The sequence below is a fragment of the Nesoenas mayeri genome (genome assembly GCF_963082525.1).
Source record: "Nesoenas mayeri genome assembly, chromosome: 6".
Lineage (NCBI taxonomy): Eukaryota > Metazoa > Chordata > Aves > Columbiformes > Columbidae > Nesoenas > Nesoenas mayeri.
In genome coordinates this window covers 7,718,439-7,738,324 of record NC_137545.1, presented here as the reverse complement: position 1 = coordinate 7,738,324, position 19,886 = coordinate 7,718,439, and the positions used below count along the sequence as shown (strand labels likewise).

The following is a 19,886-nucleotide window of genomic DNA, read 5'->3' as shown; positions in this document are numbered from 1 at the left end:
AGGGAACACTTATGAAAATGAAAAAATAGCAGCAAAAAAGAGAATTTCTGCTCTTGTGGAGCTTCATCAGCATTTTCTAATTGTATGGCAATGATGATAATAAAAAGGCTGCCCTCTGCTCTCAGCTGTAATTTGGATAATCAACTGAAAGCCATAATGAAACTGTCTGTGATTGCTTTCTGTTGGGCTGCTAGTTCACAGAAACTCATTGTTGGGGAGAGCTAAAAGTTATGACTCCTGCTCCAGGGATAGGCCGCTGTGCTCCAAAGGAACATGTGACTTGTAATTCTCTTCCGTATAGCTTTATTGCAGGCAAAACTTAAAGTGTAAAGCAAAGAGGTATAGGGACTTGAGCTCTTTTTTTCCTTTTAAAAAACAAGTTGTTAAGCATCAAGGTCGACAGTGCCAAATGGTATGCATGCCTAGGCTGGGTGCGCTTGTAGACACAGAGGATTTCGGAGGTCAGAATGAAGTCTCTGGCCTTAAAAATCCCTGACGACTTTGGTGTGTGGTAGCAGAAGTCAGCACTCTGCTGATAGGCACAAGAGCCAGTGGCCACAGAGCCAGATTTTAGCTCTGCGAGGAAGACATGAGCCGAGTCCCACTCTGAGCCTTTGCTTTCTGGGCTCTGGACACAGGTGGGAGTATCTTGGGTGCACGAGACTTTGGGTGCTGGTGTTCCCCAGCACCAGACCCGAGTGTGAGCTGTCTCTGTCTCTGATGTGCTGTGGGTGTCTTGATTAGCGGTTTCAAGCAGAACCAGATCCAGTGCTGGATGTGAGTGCTTTGGTCCGAATTGCCCTTCCATCTGCATCCACTGAGAAGTGAGGAGCTCCTGCGTAAGGGCTCAGGAGCAACCTTTCTTCTCGGCCAGAATAAGGGTACTGCCACAGCAGGTGCAGCTTGTAACTCTCAAATCTGGATTCTGAAGCAGGTTTGTCCTTCTGAGTGCCCTCAGTGTGCCCTGGGCTTCAGGAGCAGTGGAAGCTGCTGAAAACCGGGCTGGTAACTTAGGTGTTTGCTAGCGCACAATCCCTTCTGGCAGGCAGCACGATCTCCGCGGTGGCTCCAGCAGGAGCCCGCGTTTCCCAGAGCGTGGGGACGGGGCCTCTGGCCCGGGCAGCGTCTCTCGGTGGCTCCGGCTTCGTTCGCTCGCCCCGCGCTCCAGCGCCTGCTCGGGGGGACGGTGGTTTGTGAAACATCTCCTGCGGCTCCGAGGCGGAGCGGCGAGCCCGCCAGGAGCCCAGGCCAGGAATGCGGTAGCGCCCGCTGGGCGGGCGAGGCAGGGCCGGTTTCCCTGCCCCACGGAGGCTCCGCTTTCCGGGAGGCGCTGCCGTGACCCTTGTACCCGGGCTGATGTACGGCTGCTCGAGCGAGGCAAACGTGGGGCAGGGTCCCCGCACGCCTTTTGCCTCCCAACCCCCGGGGTCTCCGCCCTTTCCCCCCATCCCGTTGTGGCGGGGCGAGGCCCCGGTTCCTTCCCGCGGAGAGGGGCTGAAGCGGTAGCAGCACCGCGGACGCCGCCCGCATCCTCCTCCCCCCGTCCCGCTTTGCTCTTTACGCCGATGAGGGGAAACCGGGCCGGGCCGGCGTGTTGCTGGGTCTGGCGGTGTCGCCGGTTCTCGGGTCTCCAGAGGAGCCCGGGGGCAAGAGGGGAAGGAGTGAGGACCCGTGCAGCAGACAAGGGGCCTGGGGCGGGCGCAGAGCGGTCGGGCGGTACCGTCACCTTCTCACTTCGCCGCTGCCGCCGGCGGGCGGGGGCCGCCGGGCGGCGGGCGGGGGCAGCGCGGTCCCCGGGCGGGCCGCCTCGCTCGGCCGCCGCGGGACTCGGTGCCCCGGGCGGGGGCGGTCCCGGGGAGCCCCGGCGGGGGCGGGGCAGCGGCGGCGGGCTGGCCCGGGGGCGGTCCCGGGGCGGGGCTCGGGGCGCGGCGCGGCGCGGGGGCGCCCGCCCGGCCCAGAGTGCAGGTGGCGGCGGCGGCGGCTGCACGGCTGGTCCCGTCCCGCGGGGCTCCGCTCCCGGCGCGGCGGCGGCGGCGGGTGCCTGGGGCATGCGGCGGCGGTAGGACGCGCGGCGGCGATGGACGGCCGGGGGCTGCCGGTGCCGCTGCTGCTGGGGCTGCCGCTGCTGCTGGGGCTGCCGGCGGCGGGGCGCGCCGCCTCCAAGGCTTTGGTGTGCCAGGAGATCACGGTGCCGATGTGCAAGGGCATCGGCTACAACCTCACCTACATGCCCAACCAGTTCAACCACGACACGCAGGACGAGGCTGGGCTGGAGGTGCACCAGTTCTGGCCGCTGGTGGAGATCCAGTGCTCCCCGGACCTGCGCTTCTTCCTCTGCAGCATGTACACCCCCATCTGCCTACCCGACTACACCAAGCCGCTGCCCCCCTGCCGCTCCGTCTGCGAGCGGGCCAAGGCCGGCTGCTCGCCCATCATGCAGCAGTACGGCTTCGCCTGGCCCGAGAGGATGAGCTGTGACAGCCTGCCGGTGCTGGGGGACACCGAGGTGCTCTGCATGGGATACAACCGCACGGAAACTACCACCCTGCCGCCTTTCTTCGGGAAGCCCACGCGCCCGGCCAAGGACGCGGCCAAAAACCTGACGCCTCTCGGCGGGCAGCGCTCCTCGGGGTCAGACTGCGGCCGGACCTGCAAGTGCAAATCACCCCTGATCCCCATCTCCAAGGAGTCGCACCCGCTGTACAACCGCATCAGGACTGGGCAGGTGCCCAACTGCGCCATCCCCTGCTACCAGCCCTACTTTACGCAGGATGAGAAGACCTTTGCTACCTTCTGGATCGGCCTCTGGTCTATTCTCTGCTTCCTCTCCACCTCCACCACCGTGGCCACCTTCCTCATTGACATGGAGCGCTTCAAGTACCCTGAGCGCCCCATCATCTTTCTCTCTGCTTGCTACCTCTTCGTCTCTATGGGCTACATTGTGCGGTTGGTGGCAGGGCATGCCAGCGTGGCTTGCAACCCGGAGTACCACCACATCCACTATGAGACCACGGGCCCTGCCCTCTGCACCGTGGTTTTCCTTCTCCTCTACTTCTTCGGCATGGCCAGCTCCATCTGGTGGGTCATCCTGTCCCTCACCTGGTTCCTGGCAGCTGGCATGAAGTGGGGCAATGAGGCCATTGCTGGCTATGCGCAGTATTTCCACCTGGCCGCCTGGCTCATCCCCAGTGCCAAATCCATCACTGTGCTGGCACTCAGCTCTGTGGATGGCGACCCAGTGGCTGGGGTTTGCTACGTGGGCAACCAGAGCCTGGAGAACCTGCGAGGCTTTGTGCTGGCACCACTGGTGGTTTATCTCTTCACCGGCAGCCTCTTCCTGCTGGCTGGCTTCGTCTCACTCTTTCGCATTCGCAGCGTGATCAAACAGGGCGGCACCAAGACTGACAAGCTGGAGAAGCTGATGATCCGCATCGGCATCTTCACCGTGCTCTACACTGTGCCCGCCACCATCGTCATTGCCTGCTACATCTACGAGCAGCACAACCGGGAGGCGTGGGAGCGGGCGCAGAACTGCTCCTGCCCGGGGGACCCTCACCGCCCCAAGCCTGACTATGCCGTCTTCATGCTTAAGTACTTCATGTGCCTTGTGGTGGGCATCACCTCTGGCGTCTGGATCTGGTCCGGCAAGACGCTGGAGTCCTGGAGGCGCTTCACAGCCCGCTGCTGCCGGGCCAGGAAGCCCGCGGGCGCCTCTGTGTACGGTGAGGCCAGCCCGGCGCTGGCGGGCAGGACGGTGCTGCCCAGCATGGCCTCCTACCACAAGCAGGTCCCGCTGTCCCACGTGTGACCAGAGGGAGCCTCGGTGACCCCAGCTGCAGGGAGGAGAGAGTGGCAAAGACCCTGGGCCACAGAGGAGTGGGTGGCAGCTGGGCCACCCCCGGTGTCCTCAGCCCCACCGTGGCAGTGCTGCCCGGGACCGAGCGTGTGCACCTGCAGGGCACGGAGCAGCTGCGGCCCCAGGCAGGGCAGGGAGAGGTGCTGCCAGCAACGTGGGTGCAGAGGGACAGGGAGGCCTGGAACCTGGCACTGCTGTGTGTGCTCCATTTGGGGTCTCATGCCCTGTTTGGGGTCCTGGGGTACTGCTGCCTGTGGGCTGGTCAGGTGGCACGTAGCCATCGAGCACTGATTTGTGTCCCCTCTGGGCTGGTCTTGCTGGTGCTGGGGTGAAGGGGAGAGCTGTGACAGGCAAGGTGTGGGGTGGCCCCCAGCCCTGGATGATGTGCTGACACTGTCACTGAGCCACTCACCAGAGCCTGGGGTGTGCGAGGAGGCCAGGGGGAGCAGGGGGCAGGGGCTGCCTCCCTGCCGAGCACCTGGGCCTCCCAGGCAGAGGGGGACAGTGCCCCCAGGGTCCCAAGAGCCCCTGGGCACAGCTGTGTGTTGCAGAGGAGAGGGCTGGGGTGACGCTGGGGTGACGCTGCCGCTGGCCCCGCTCAGGCAGCGGCATGTTGAGTGGGAGGAGGGAGCTGTGCGGGCCAGTGGCTTCACAGGCGGTGGTGGTGCTGGAGGAAGGGGCTGCAGAGAGGAGCTGCCACCCCACACTTGGATGAGCAGAGACGGGGCCCCGGCCATCTGCAGAAAGGGGGAGCAGGTGTCCCCAGAGATCCCTTCTCCCCTGGGCGTGCATGTGCCGGCCCTCCCCGGGCAGGGGGCTCAGGGGCTGGGCAGGGGCTGGTGCTGGTGGGGCTCAGTTCTGTGGCACTGACTCCCAGGTTCACCCCACCACTCCGCTGTGGGCGGCCACTGCCCGGGGAGCAACTTGTGCCGGAGAGCCGAGGGGCTGCTCGGTGACGAGGCTGCTGTCCCAGCCCGGCGTTCACAGGGAGCCTGGGGCACCACTGGCTGCACACCGAGAGCAGCCTCCTCCTGAGCTGCTGTGCGCGCCGGGAAGGGCTTGATGCTGCTCCGCGCCTCCGCAGCGGGGTGGGCTTCTCGTGTCTCCCTCGGGCCCCTCTGGCTGCCTGGTGTGAGGTGGCACACAGCGCAGCCGCCGATCGTGGCACAACCAGCCCTACGGGGACGGCTGCGCTTCTGCAGCAGGCAGCGTGTGTCTGGGGGCTCCGAGCCAGGCGGGCAGTCTGTCGCTCCTGGGGAGCGGCCGGGTTCACCAGCCAGCCAGCTTCCACACTTCTTGCTGCTTTTTTCAAAGCTGTGTCTGTCGGAAACAGTGAGAGTGTACAGTTACTTCAGGAAAACTCAGCAGAGCAGTCATGTTCCATCCCTCCAGCTTTCCAAGCTGTTTTCCCTTCCCCAGGTCGGGCAGCAGGGCACTGACAGAGGGGGTGCCTGGCACGAAGCGATGCTGATGGCTGGTTTCAGTAAGAAGATGATGGCGGGGGGTCCTGTTGTCAACTTTACTGAATGCGGTGAGGGGCTGTGGCTGCGGCACAGAACAGGGCACAGCTGGTGGGAGGTGGCTGCCTCTGGCTTCAGCCTGCTTGTGAGAGCACCCCAGTTGTAACTTTTTTTCCGCTGCCCTAAGTGGTGATCATGTATGTAACTTCCCAGCCGTTGCTCGAGGCCTTTTTTGCCCTCCTCCAGCGTGGCACTGTGACCCGGCCGCTCGAGCGTTGCAGAACAGCTACTGGCTTTGCTCCCGCAGGACTGCAAGGATCCGAGGTTGTTCTCAACACCCTCAGACCACTTCAGTCAAGGAGGTTTCCACCTCACTCTAAAACCAAAGCCTGGGAAGTGAGGAGGTGCTTGAGTGGCGTATCTGCTGATAAAGGCATTGCCAGGGCACTGCGTGAGTGTCTCCGGGGCACCAGCCCCGAGCAGCCGGCAGCGCAGGGACCCGGGCTCGACAGGATGGCTCAGCCGCGCAGGTCAGCGCTCTTGCGACACAGGGTTTGCTCCCTCCAGCCTGTTGCAGTGCTGCACCGTGGCCAGGATTGCACCATGCTGTGTTACAAACTGTAAATAGTTGTATTATAGCTCGGTTTGTACATACAGGAGCCGTAGTGACCTTTGAAACGGGTCTGGGGCATCAGCGTTCTCAGCAGCAAGGCAAGTCGGGTGCAGGGATGCTGTGGGGAGTCTTGTGCTATAATCCTGGGCATTAAATGACTCCAACCTGCTCCAATCCACCCCTCACCAGACTCCTCTCTTTCTATAGTGCCTTTTGTAGATACAGCTAAACACACATCATGCAATACAATGAACAAAAACCATGTCAAAGGTGGTGGTGTTTGTTCGGTTGTTTGGTTTTTTTTTCCAAGTGCAACTGACTGTGTAAAGCTTTTTTTTTTAAAAAAAAAAAAAGTCCAAGATTAGCTACAAACCGTTGCCTATTGAAAAATGCAAGAGCATTTTCAGCTTTGATCTAATGGTAGGTTGATACAATCAACTTGTGTTTGAGCCCGGCTTCTCAGCAACAAGTGTCGGGTGGGGGAAAGGAGCTGTTGCCGTGTGTCCCGTGTGCTGTAGCCAATTTACATGTTGGTTTTTGCCTTATCCGTTAATGATGCTGTTGAGTGTTGTTTATATAACTGTATTATATTTTGTGAAAAGCTGAAGAAATTTTATTCAAAGAGAAGTATTGAGATTAGTTATTTATGAAGACACAAAAAAAAAAAGTGTGTGTTGTTTTCTTTGCTTTCGTTTCTGCTGGAGTATTAATTGCTATAAGAACTTAACTGGGGGGGTAGAAGGAAGCGTGTGCTGGGGGGCTGTGCCATGGCCCACCATGGCACCGCGTGTCCCAGCCTGGGTGCAACAACTGGGCTCTGCACTGAGCTGGGTTTAATCCTTGGGCTGCCGTGGCTGGATGTGCCCATGACCTCGCCCACGGTGTTTCCTTGACGGGCCAAGGTCACACCTTGCTGCTAGAAAGGGGTTAACTATCAACTTTTATTGGGATTCTGCAGTTTGCACAGTATCAGTTCCTCGCCCTGTGCTGAGATCAGGCCCTAAAGAGTTGCTCTTTGATACTGTCAAGGCCAAGCAGATGACAGCTTTTAGTTTGAGTGATCTGAGTGGCCGACTGGAGGGTCCGTGTTGCCATCTGCCGTGTGCTCACTCGTGTTGGGAGGAACAGCTTTAGGAAGGACAGCAAGGGGTTAAGGGTGGCTCTGCGGTGACTAATGGTGCAGGACTCTGCTATCTAGTGAGGTGTGTAGGCACACGCCAGGTCCCACTAGATAGGATCTCTTACCTGGAAGCAGCATTCCCGCAGCCCTGATAAACCTGACAGCTGCACAGCCTGACTCACCTGGTGCCTCAGTGCTGAGGGATCTGCCCCCCATGCTCCCGTACAGGCAGAACACGCTGTCAGGGGCTGATCCTGTCCTGCGTGGGGCAGTGGGGCAGCTGTTTTGGGCTGTGGAGGGGACAGGCGCCATGTTGGCACGAGGTTCTCACTGAGGAGCCTGATGCTGGTGCTGCTCCCCTGCTCTGTGTCCCCTTTGGTCACCTTAGGCCGTCCTCGCAGCTGTCACCGGCTTCCTTGGGGTTGAACGGTGCAGGTGCAGCACTGGCATGGGGAATGACTGGCTGGCAGCATGGGGACCATGTGGCTTCTCAAATAGGTTTTAATGCCACAGAGCGGAAGGTGAAGTGGTTATTTCACCTAAAATAAATGCCTTGTGCACAAAGGAGCCTGAAACTTTCCTAATCCTGTGACAAGTAAGCCCATGGTCAGCCAGTTAAATGCTCTTGCCCTAGGGGTGATGTGTGTGGGGGGGGTGTTAGTGAGCACATTACAGTCCCTTTGGCAGCATCCTGTAATTCACTGTATATTGTCAAACAACTTTTTTGGTGCGAGTGTCATTTTCACCGATACGTTAGGGTAAGTGCTGCTGCACTGTTGTGCTGTGGGAAATCCCAGCTGGGTCCTGGGGCAGAGCTCACTCTGCCCACCCCCTGTGCAAGCTCTCGCCTCAATTGCTCTTCAGTCCTCTTCTGCTTGCTTAGATTATGCTTGACGCCTGTACTCTTATCAAGAAGCGATGGTCTTGATATTTATTCCACCCCTGAAGTGCCTGTCCTCTTAACTGCCAAACCGAGCCTGGAGCAGTTCTCATAAAATTCCCTTAGAAACAAAACATACAGTCCCGTACACAAAGGGAAGGAAAGGGCCGCTGAAGCCCAAGGGCATCACGTAGGCCACACACATGTCCGTGACTCCCCTGCCCCTGCTGACCACTAACGTGAGGCTCCTGTTGCTCTTGTTGGTGCTCACATTGTTCTTGCTGGGGTGTAACATCGTTATTGTCTCTGCAAACAGTGTTCACTGCCAGATGGGGAGTGCTGCCCTGGAACTGAATGCAGGCAGAGGCCACCTCAATGCAGGTTAAATATTATTCAGCTGCCGGGTAAAGAGAAACAAGGTATGTCAACCCTGTAGCTGGTTGCTCTTCCCTGTGAGCAGTGGTAGGTAACAATCTAATTCCAGTATTCTAACTACAGTTTTTCTTTTGCCTTTTTAAGAAAAGTGCTGCCAACGTATGAAGAATAGCGCAAAGTTACAGAGCATGCCCCCTCCTGCAGTTCATCGTCCTGCAGAACCACCTAAATGTAATTCCTTCTGAAACACCATCACTGTTCATCCCTTCAAAAGGGAGCTGTATGGTTTACTTTTGGTTTACCTAAGAACTCCACTGTGTTTTCCAGAATCTAACTCCTTTAGGGGGACCAGAGTGTTTGTTAAATGGAATTGCTATTTTCCTTTGCTTAAGGAGTTGTAGCTGAGCCCTGTTTAGCGTCTGCTGAATGGATCAAAATGCTATTGACAATGTGCTCTGAGCGATGCTACAGTCGCACTAAAGCCAGTTAAGGTTCAGGGCAAAACGAAGTTTGCAGCAGCAGGTTCCTGCGGGATATGTTGCAGAGCAGCTGCCAGCTCCAGGTGTCATTCACTTGCCATCCGGATCAGCAGGAGGAACCTCCACCTCATTTGGCAAAAATAAGGTAAATTCCTCTCCCCGAGTTTGTAGCGAGCGCCCTGCAGCTGAACGGCAGATGTGTCAGCAAAGCGCATCCAGACCCATCCCACGCAGCTGAGGGCACCGGGACGTGCTAAGGAAAGAAAAGCTCATTAGCAATTAGGTCACAAGTCAATCCAGGAGCTGGTCACTTGTAGCTTCCAATTTAGTGCTCCTCAAGGGAGGCCTTAAAAAACATCGACTGACCTCCAGAGGGACTGGCCCTACTTAAAGGCCACTGAAGTGCAAAGAAACTGTTGGTGAGTGGTTATTTGGGCAGCCTGAGTCAAATTCTAAATCCAAAGGGCCCGCGGGAACAGCCAGGGAGCTGCACAAGGCTGTACCAGGCCCACAGCTGCCCCACGGCTCCCTCTGAGAAAATGAAGGCGAGGGGCTGGTACACGCACCCCCTGCGGTTTTTCTTTCTTTTTTCATACTTGAGAGAAGCTGCAAAGCACCACAGACTTGTGAAGGGGAATGAAATCAGACAGCTGTACAAAACACACAATTCACCTTTAACTTTAATTAAAATAGAGTTTATTAGCTTTTCTTTTAATACAAACATGAGAAAGGAAAACCACCTGAAGATGTAGCGTTATTTTCAAAATTGAATTGTGGTCAATACCTGAAGTGCCAAGTTCCATGATTTGGAAGCCGGGTGCTGACAGAATTGCATACTGCAAAAGATTATATGCATCATTGTAAGAGTTGAGTGCAGCCAAAGTGTGGGTTACACTCAGCCAGCCCCGCTCTCGAAGGCAGACAGACAGACAGACAGACTTGCTGTTCAGTGTAAGTTTCTGGGCCTTGGCTGGAAGAGGAAATGCACAAACCCCGTGCCATTCGGAGGGAGATCTGCTCCTAGGACAAACCGCCTAGAATCTATTTGGATCCAAGAAGGGAAGATACTACAAAGACTTGGAACAGGAAGAGTCTAATAATACTTATCCTGTTTAGAGTTCAGTTTCAGAGCCTGAAAGCAAGCTCCATTCCAGAGGCTCAGAAAGAGCAAACCCCAAGTCTCTAGAGTAGTTGCACAAGATAAAATTCATTTTGGAAAAAAAAAAAAAAAGGTTTTTATAGAAAGCTTTTTGATAATTCTCCATTGAACACAATATTTTTCAATCTACCATGTTAGGTAGTGATGAATTCTCAAACCCATTACTGTCTCACTATGAATATAAATCCCTCCCAGGAATCAAAACCCCAAGGAGAGCAAGATGGACGCACACTGGCAGCTTTATGAGCTCCACTGCTAGAGCACGAGAGACCGGAGTAGAACTCGGAGAAGCAGCGCTGCACACACGCCATTCACCACTGGATTGCTACACTGTTTGGGATGGTGATGATGTTTCCAGACCAACTTTCTCATTCAATGCCTCAGAAAAACATACAGATTGCATCTCTTCCAGAGCAGTTTAAGTCTTAGAAAATGAGAGAAGCACCATAATTCACAAGAAATGCAGCATGGACCCTATACATTTTAACAATACATAAAACCATATCTCAGCCCCCAGTCAAAACATTCAAAGTCTTTTGCCAATCTCTACTGGAGTGACTTAGTGGGTGCAGAGTTGGAATCCCTTCCTGCTGGGCAGCTTCTTGGTTATGAACAGATCACCAAAAATAGCAGCTTTTAGTAGCCAAACCAGGGAAAAGCCGTCAACACGTGTCTATGCTACTGTTTTCAGCTCCAAAGTGGCTTTATACTTTAAGAGTCCCATGTCTTGTCTTGTTTTTTGTTAGCACTGCATTGATCTGAAATACAAACGCAGTGAGACTCTGGATGACAGGGGAGAGGAGGGAAGAACATTGTAACTATAGTCATGTGGTTAGTGTTTGAATTCTAAAATTTAAAACTACTTATTATTAAAAACTTCAAGAGTTCACAGCTATAGGCCTACATAGTAAGCAAACATCTGTGGGGGAGAGGAGGAGATAAGTTTGTTTTTTGCACCTCTGGATACGTTAGAAGGAGGAGAGAGTTGATTTGACAACGGTCTTTTGCACCAAGTATGCTCCTCAAGCTCTGGGCTCCCTGGGCTCGCTCACCCCTCTCCTCCTCGCGCTGGAAGACACCATCACCGCTGGCTTGTGTGCGTGGAGTGGTGGGATTCCTCCGATTCGTAGGGATGCTGGTTCATGGTGCTGCGCCCTTCTCTCTCCTCAGGAGAGGATGGCATTAGAACGGCGGATACCAACTAAGTTATCAGCGCTGAACGATCGCCTCATAGCAGCTTTTGACAAGTCTTTGTATTTGTCTTCACACAGCCGGGAGATAGCCTGGATACCATGGGCAGATACAAAGCGAAAAGCACACATTAGAAGAGTTAGAATATTTCAGGGAAGCTTTTATGAGCGTAATACCATCAGAGCAGGCAGTCTGTGCCAGTGACGCTACTGGATTTTCTACCTGGAAGGACAGTAAATTAGAACTACTTTGGAGGGAAAATACTAAAAGGGTCTGTCCCCATGCTGACAAGAACCCCATCCATCAGTAAGTAAGCATAAAGAAGGTGAGTGGTTTCCCTATCAGACTATCTTCATTCTTTTAGCAGTCCCACTATCCAATGGAAAACTTGGTTCCATTTCAGACTCAGGAGTTTGTGGAAGTTATGTTCAAAACTGCACCTGGTAGCGCGGTCTGCTGCGTGCAGCAGCACAAAAATTGCATTTTAACAGCACAAAAATGCATGCAGCCATGGTTCAAACTTAAAAGGTTTGTGCACTCCCTTGGGCACTCTGCCCTTGGCTACTCAAGCCTGGGAACTGAAGTTCTCCTAGGACACTGTTCTGCCTTTACCTCCTCCATGTCCTCGCCCCACCGTGCTCTTCCCAGGACCACTCACATGCGCAGGTGCCTGAAGACGTCCAAGATGGGAGGGCAGCCCATTGCTCGATGGCATGGCAATAGCCATGGCACTTTAATACAGCTATTAAATTGCAGCACATGTGGATAACTTAAATATTTAGTTGCTTTTTCACCCACTTATAGCCTTGCCTCTGCTCTTCTTATCCAGCTACTCAAGTAGCCTTTATTCTGGTGCAGCTATTCTAGGAGCAAGCCTAAGTATTTAAATCCTAATAACACGTGATTGTCCAGAAAATACTGTGTGTCCTCCCAGCAAGGCCTATTCCTGATGGGAGCCTTCAGGCATTACCAATGCAAATAAATAAGGATACCAGTAATAAAAGGGCCAAACTGAATTTCAGTCCTGAACATGTACTTTCATTAATAATTTACCACCTATCACCAGATGAACTTTCCGAGTCCTGCAATCAGCTACAAGCCTGCACCTTCCCTTTAAGGCAGCACCCATTCAGCACAGCCCCGCGTTCTGGAAGTTCAAAAGGTGAAAAGCACTTGGAGCATGAATAAACTCCTAAGTGTATTTTAAAATAATTATTTACATTTATTTCTGCCGCCCTTCTGGAGGCATGCATTTGGCTCAAGAGTGGCGTTCTTTGAGACACTGGCTGCCTGAGCTCCTGGTGCAAGACCAGACAGACTCTCCATCCTGTTTTAATGCTAGCACATCAATCATAAAGCAACCTGTGTTGACATATTTAGCCTCAGTCGCCCATATGGTGTAAATCAGTTTTCAATCCCTGCAATACTAATTCACTGCTTCGTACAGGCTCCTACCAATGGCTTGTGTGCATATAACCGAAAGGGGGAATGAAAAGTTTTAGCAAATGGTTTAGATATCTAGCACATTTTAGAATTGAAAAACCAAAATGTCCTATATACATGCACTATAGCAAATCACATACTGTACTGAAAATGACTCTGGTTTAAATACCGAGCCCCCGGTGCTAGCAAAGAAGAAACAAAACAGGCTCACAATCTGTAAATCATCCACTTATGCCTGGGCACTGAGCAGTTCAGTAAACAATTTCCTGTGCAATATGAACTGCCCTACAACCACATTTACAATTAGTGACAGTGTTAGCTTAAAGTGCAACAAGGGTGAGACAAAGCAGAGGAGCTGCATTGCTTAACTTTAAATAGAGGAATTTGTAGGCACATCATACCTATCATTCCAAAGGACCAGGAGCGATCGCGCTTATTCCCAAAGTTCAGCCATTTCTGGGATGAAATTAAAAAAACCCCCTGGCACTTGGTAGAATTACTGGGGGTGGGCAATAGAACAATATAAGCCAAGAATACCGTAGCACACCCCTCTTTGAAAGGGGCTATGATATCAGTGTACACAGGGCCTGCGGTAATGCCTTTGTTGAAAGGTCAACAAAACAACACGCGGAGTCATCAATTAAACCTGGACAGATGAAAGGTTGCATTGAGCCAGCAAGAAATTTTGCTTGGGAACCCAGGTAATTTAGATATTTTCAAAATGTCTTACATCATATCTCCAACAATTAGGAAGAAAGACTGACTCTGCAAACGTTTCAGTATTTTAAAATGAGTGTTCACAGCAAAGAAGGCTGCAGGGGCTTGGAGAAGGGCAGCCCTTCCCGTTGAGCAAAAGGGGCCAGCGATCTGTATTTACACTCCTCTGGACATCCTGAAGGGCTCCTAAGAAAGGGCTATTCCAAAAGTTTATCTGAAAGCAACGTTTCTTTGGAAAGGTAGAGGTTCTAGAAGTCGTAAAAAGAAACATTATTTCTGCAGCTGTCCCCAGACAAATGGTTTATTAAACCATGAGAGCAGTAAGAGCGCTCTCTCTAAATATAAAAGCAGCTGTGCAGTGGGATGCAGTGGGAAACCTTCAGCTGGTAGTATTTAGAAAGGTCTGAGTGTGACTGTCTCTAGGTGCTTGGAATACAGACTGTGACCAGGGAAGGACAGACAATCCATTACATATGACACTAATCCTTTCAATCTTAAGTAGCCTAGTGAGCTACGGTTCCCAAAATAACATCCATTTCATTTTGTGATCTGCTAGACTTCTGTAATCTCTGTCCCTTCCTTTCTTCAGAATACTAGCTTAGCCTAGGCATGGTTTTACTGTAGTTATAAAGGGGTTAAATTAGCTTGTAATACACTAACCTAAAAGCTTTTTAGTTTTTCTAACCGCCACTTAATATGATTAGCAACACATGCTCTTGCTACACATACAGAGTCCCCAGCTCAGCCAGTCCCAGAGCATTACCTCCAGTTTCTGTGCTCTCTCTTTACTGAGAGGCTCCAGCAGAAAGCTCAGGTTATTGTCATCTGCTAGGGAGCGAAGATCGAAGTAGTATTTGGCGTAAACACTGGCAGGAACGTTGATATTAAACTGCAGTAGCTCCAGGAAGTGTCTTTCCATCTCATTCCTAGGAGGCATAAGGGACAGAAGACAAAAGGAAGAAAAAAAAGATAGTTTTAGCTGGTTGAAAACCCTGAAGAGACCTCAAGCTTGTTTTAAAACCCAGCAACTTTGAAATAGTCATCGAGAGCTCGGCATTATTAGTTTTGAGAGACAGGTCATTCACTAGTGCTCAAAACAAGGTGCAGCTTTTGAGTCCTGGCACCTCCGGCTCGCAGAGAAACGTAGTGCCCTGTCGTGCACCCGCTCGGCTGACCGCGGAGCTTCATTCTTCGGAGTTCCATTAGTGCAGCTGTACAATTCATGCGCCATTCTCACTCTCGTACGGCCCCACACTATAGTGATCAGATGAAAGGAATGATGTATGCTGTTTATTAGCTCTGAAGAACTTGCAGACATTTTCACCGGGCTGATAACAGGAAGGGGGTTTATTGAAGTAGAGGTGGACTAACAAAAGGAGTAGGCAGATCACCACGGCAACAAATGGATCTATGAAGAGCTGCTGCTATTATCTCACAGAAAAAAGCCTCTTGAAGCAACATGGATTCATCTCCAATAAATAAATAAATAAGCGGCATTAGGTGGGAGAAGGAATTTTCTCCTCAATAGCATTAGGCAGGATAACAAAGTACTATGTCAAAGGGCACTGTCCGGTTTTTTACTCACTCGTCTATTTTCACTGGGCAAAATATTTGGAGGGAAGTGGGGAGAAAGCCAGCCAGGACATGACAAAGGCTGCTGCACCTACTGTACTGCGGGCAGCTGAACTGGACATGGTTTTACAAATTAACCTACAAGAAACTGCTGCTACCCAAACCAAGCAATTCAGTTCAATCCTAACGACCTGTCTGTACAGAATTTAGCAGCTCTTTAGGCCAACTCTGAATACACCAGAATATAAGTTGCACAAATTCAGTGCCAAGGCTGCTGTTGCTTTTTGGGAGCTTTTAAAATGGATGTTTTACCTATCAGAGGGGGGGATAAATCAAGGAATCATCCAGGTTGCGTCTTGTATTGGATGGCAGGTCTCAATATGAATAGCAGCTTTGTGCTTGTTTCTAGCGTGGAAGACTTGAGTACCATTGAATCTAGTGCCAAAATTAATTTCCTGTTCATATGGTCATAAGCCTATAGAAATGTAAATCAGATAATGTTTTGATGATCAGCTGATCAGAGCTTGATTTACTCTGTGAATAAATACTCTTCACTGCCCCTTTTGTACTCACTACACTAATACATTTTAATTGTGTAAAAATACAATTCTTCATTGGATTAACAAGTCTATTAACAGTGGTTTAAAACCTGGGAAAGGATAATGCCCATGTGTTTTCTGTGCCTTATTTACAAATATATGTAGCCAAAAGAATGAACAGCATGTGTCCCCTCACAAGCAATCACAGCAAGATTAGCAGCTGCACCGTTAATTTTTCAGTGATTACGGATTCAATCTCATCAAAGCAAGCAAGTTTTGACAAAGGATGACTCCCAAATATCAATTTAATTTCCTTTGATTTTTTTTTACCATTAGAAAGAAGTGCAACAAAACACGAACCATCCTCCTCCAAAAAACAAAAGAAAAACCCCTTTCAGTAAAACACCCACCTTTGGTCAAATGAGAAAGGGCTTCAGGTTAGTGAGATCATTCTATACATAGAGCTGAGAGGAAAATGCACACAAAATTCACAGACCAAACTTGCCACCGGTCCTTGTACCTGGTGGAGTCCTGCCAAACAGTCTTAGCTGGGGAGCTGCTGGGGCTTGGGGTGGCTTTTCTGGCAGCATCACCAGCCACCTCCAATGTTCAAATGCAACCAGGCCTGAAATCCCTTGCCAAGTTATCTCTCAGTAATGCTTGTATTCAGAATACCTAATACCATCAAGTGACGAGTTAAAAAAATATTGAAACTACTAAAGCTGACAAATAACTATAGTACCAACTATTAATTGAAAGCAGACTTATAAAATTTAAACTCAATTTTGCTGAGTATTTGAAGTAGTTTTCCAAAGGCCTGATGGTGGTGACATTATCCACCCTGGGGCAGTGAATCCTGCCAGGCTGCAGCAGTGTGGGGCTGGGCACACACACCCCAGGCCACTGCCAGAAAGGGGGTGTGCAGTTTCTGCCCATACCTAAATTCAAAGGTCTAAGTCATTGCAAATGAGATTACAAAAATCCCATCTTCAAATCAGGGAAAAAAAATAAGCCTAATTCAGTCTATTTTCCCTACCACCATCCTTGCTTTGAAAATGTTAAGTACTGGCAATTTCAGGAGACCCAGTATCGGCAATAGAGAACAAACATTCTGCAAGTTAGAGATATTTTCAGTGCTATCAATTTGATTTGCCCCAAATAGGGCTAGAAGAAGAGACATCAAAAAGAGCAAGATGGATACTCCAGCACTCCCAGCATCGCCGACCCCACTTCAGCCATCTCAGAGTTATTTGCAGCAGCGCTTCAAGTGTGTTCCTCCCAGAGACCAGCACTCGGAGCCAGGCTGAGTGAAGATGCACATTGTATAAAATCACTAATTATGCTTCCCTGAAAGCATGGCCAGCACAGCTCTGCATTTGGAGACAAAGAACTCCCAGGCAAGAGGTGTGTATCAAACAAGGTGCTGTGATTGCTGTTGCTGTTTGTGATGAGAAATAACTTGAGTAACACAAACTGGTTTGGTGCAGGTAACTGCCCTGTCTTTAGACATGCTGTCCCCCAACCTAAAAGGAAGAAAACAGAATATTCCTTCTTCTAAAGAGTCCCAGATAAATAATGACTGTATTTGAAACGTTAGCTTTAGGCTGAATGCAGGGAAGAGAGCTTGGGGCAAGAACAGCTCTCTCACATAGGCTGTGTGCAAACCTCTGCCACCTCAGCCTGCTCCCCTACGAGAACTGTTACTACATAGGCCTGGACGCTCCCAGTCACAGCACAGTGTGATAAAACTCAAACACACAGAAAATGAGAGGTTTTTTAAGGCCAGAAAGCCCACTTCTAAGCTAGTCTTCTAGCATTTCTATCACTCTGTTATCAAGGGAAATAGGGAAACAAGCTGGCAAATAGAATTAGAACAAACAATAATGCTGGCATCTCCAAGTTCTCAGAGATAGAACTTTGTGAGAAGAAATTTAACGTGACATCTAATGGGCCAAATGCACACTACGGACACACCTCCAGCCTGCAGGATGAGCCTGAGCCACAAGGCTGAACGTCCTCTGAACCCGCAGAAATTGTGCACGGAAAACAGAGAGCAGATCCAAAACTTCTGAAAAACTGAAATCTATATCCAAGGCAAGAATATACACAAGGAACAGCCTTACGCAAACAAGGAGTAGCGAGATGGAGGATTTTGTTCTCAGTGCTGTAGGTGAGTCTAACAACTCACTCAAAGAGGATGAGCCGCAGCAGTGGCTGGATGTGACACGTGGAGCCACAGATTCCAACACAAACAACACCTGTCTGCCAGCAGCAGCGGCTCAGAATGCAGACCATGAGATATTTAGGCCTTAGCCATACACAAGAGTAGACACGTAAGTCACGAGTTATGGCTTACCTTCCAGTTTTTCAATTTCTAAACCACAAAAGGGAGGGTAGAAAATTAGTTAACTTTTTCTAGAAAGACTCTTGATAAGACTACAAAATTGGGCACTTAAGAGTTACACCAATACAAAAATTAGTGGAAACAAGCAGCTGGTCCCACGGCGTATCACTGGGGGAAAGAAATCTAACTTTGAAGTTACTCACCCAAGTCAGCAGAAATATTAATACAGATTTGACTCCAAGCAGGGTGACCCAGAGTTTCTCAGGTTAAAATGGGAGTGAGGCCTGACACCAGATCTATGTCATGTTTGTGTATCAGAGCACCAGACAGACATTTTATCAATATGATCACAAAAAGTGCCGTTCTAAAAAATAATACCCAAACACCACAGATTAGCCAAACCTTGCAACTTACATGTCCTCAACAGTAATGTCCTTCAATATTTGGCAATAATCCACGTTCCACACAGCCTGATCATCCCAGACTTTAGAAGCCAGCAGAATAGCTCCTAGGACTATCCTCTTCCAGTTACTAGGGCATATGTCAATCTCTGCATAGGTTAAAAGCCTTTCCAAATAAACCTACAAAAAGAAAAAACAATGTGTTTAATTAAGAGCTGGCACTAAGTTCTGAGCAGCAAGCATGCCAGTTCAATATGACTATTTTATCCCACTGCCATTAAGTGTGTCAAAATAAGTCTTAGTAATTCCTGCTTATGCTTTAGAATCCAAACTTTCAGGAGTTACAAGTTCCATTGTTTAGCACAATATAAGAACAGAACCACCAAGATATACAATAAAGATACTGAAGAATCGGCTCTGAGCAATGAGCAGTGCTGTTTCAGTGAGACATCAGCAGGGTTCTGTCTGTCACAGGGTCACTGATGGGTTCTCGTTGGGGCCTATCGGGGACAGTCAGTCACTCAGCATCACCCCAGCCTTTCATCACGGTGATGGTTCAGCACCTCGAGCTGAACACACAGTGCTAAAACCTGCATAGAGCTCTGTAGTCACAGGATGAAGATGCATTAATTGCTATCTTTCCACAATGAAAGGTGTTATGGTGCTATTTCTGCTTTACCCTGTAAGGAACAGACTTCACTCCTTCACCTACAGCCCATCCTCTGCTTTCATCTACATCCCCAACTGCTTAGATAGTGAACGATACCCAAGGCCAAAGACATGTCTCGGTCTTTTACTCATTCCTCCCATGTAACCTCAGATCAGCCCAAAGATGTTGAATCAGTTTTTTCCTTAAAAGCTTTCTGCTATTTCCTATAATGATCCATGTACTAAATAATTTACACTTTAAAATTTGAATATAGATTGATTTTAAAGTTCTACTCCCTAAATTAAGCCCAAGGTGCTACTGAAGTCTCAAATAAACTAGTGGGTGCAGGAAGCTGATGTACAGGCCTAAGGGCAGGTCAATCTTTATTACTGGCGTCTCCCTGCGCTTCATTTCCATCCTTTGCTTGTACCTTCAAGTAGATTAAAGGTGTTCCTGTAATAACAGAGCCATCTAGTGGTAAAATCCACTTTAAAACTCTACTTTTTGTAAACAGTTCAGTGGGCCAGCTTGCCCAGGATTAGCTCTCATGTTGGTCTGTCAAAATTGCTTGTGTGTCTTTGGCAAAGCAAAAACCTCAAACTACTTTCAGAGTTTCAATAGCTCTAACTATCCCACCTCTTTAATGACTTATTTCCTTATTAGAGTCCTGCAAGCTGAGTTTGCTTAATTGCCACATTATCTTTTGGTGCCAGTTCTGTTCTCCTTTCGGACTGAAAGAAGCCGCAAGGAAGACTGAAGTCTAGTACACAAGTGCAGTTTAAGAGATTGTCTAATAGAGCAATTATAAGTTGTGTTTTTTCTTGCCCTTTGTATACTTATATGTATATGCATGTGTGTTCCTATGCCACCATGCCACCTGGTGAAAAGAGTTGTAGCCTCTTTGGTTTAATAAAAAAAAAAGTTTGACAGAAAGGTGGCAATGCTTGAAGGCCATAATAACGAGCAAGTTCAGCTCCTGGAGTTCCTACGGGGGGGTGTTACTTGCACTGTCCTTGTTAATATGAGCTCAAAACTCCCACTTTCCCCTCCACACAACTGAAATAAAATACATCTTTGTGTCTGATCTT

General features: G+C 50.1%; 2 protein-coding genes across 3 annotated transcripts in view; one reads left to right on the top strand and one right to left on the bottom strand.

The window, feature by feature from the left end:
* Positions 1 to 2,077: 2,077 nt before the first annotated feature.
* Positions 2,078 to 3,808, top strand: FZD5 (frizzled class receptor 5; the record flags this gene model as incomplete). The annotated part of the gene is made up of 1 exon (XM_080347183.1): positions 2,078 to 3,808. One exon carries the CDS (start codon positions 2,078 to 2,080, stop codon positions 3,806 to 3,808), a length of 1,731 nt encoding a protein of 576 aa, XP_080203309.1.
* Positions 3,809 to 9,473: 5,665 nt separating this feature from the next.
* The window catches only part of CCNYL1 (cyclin Y like 1), a 31,073-nt gene continuing 20,660 nt past the window's right edge, over positions 9,474 to 19,886 (bottom strand). Inside the window, exons 8-11 of one of the 2 annotated variants that reach the window (XR_013922296.1) lie at positions 18,163 to 18,329; positions 14,057 to 14,219; positions 10,995 to 11,225; positions 9,474 to 9,619 (exon numbers count right to left, since the gene is read on the bottom strand). Coding sequence is in view for 1 of the 2 variants with exons in the window: in XM_080347127.1 (XP_080203253.1) it covers positions 11,109 to 11,225; positions 14,057 to 14,219; positions 18,163 to 18,329 (447 nt within the window). In the remaining variant the exon portion in view is untranslated. Of the gene's footprint in view, positions 11,226 to 14,056; positions 14,220 to 18,162; positions 18,330 to 19,886 lie in introns of both variants that reach the window. The other variant, XM_080347127.1, reaches the window with a different exon arrangement.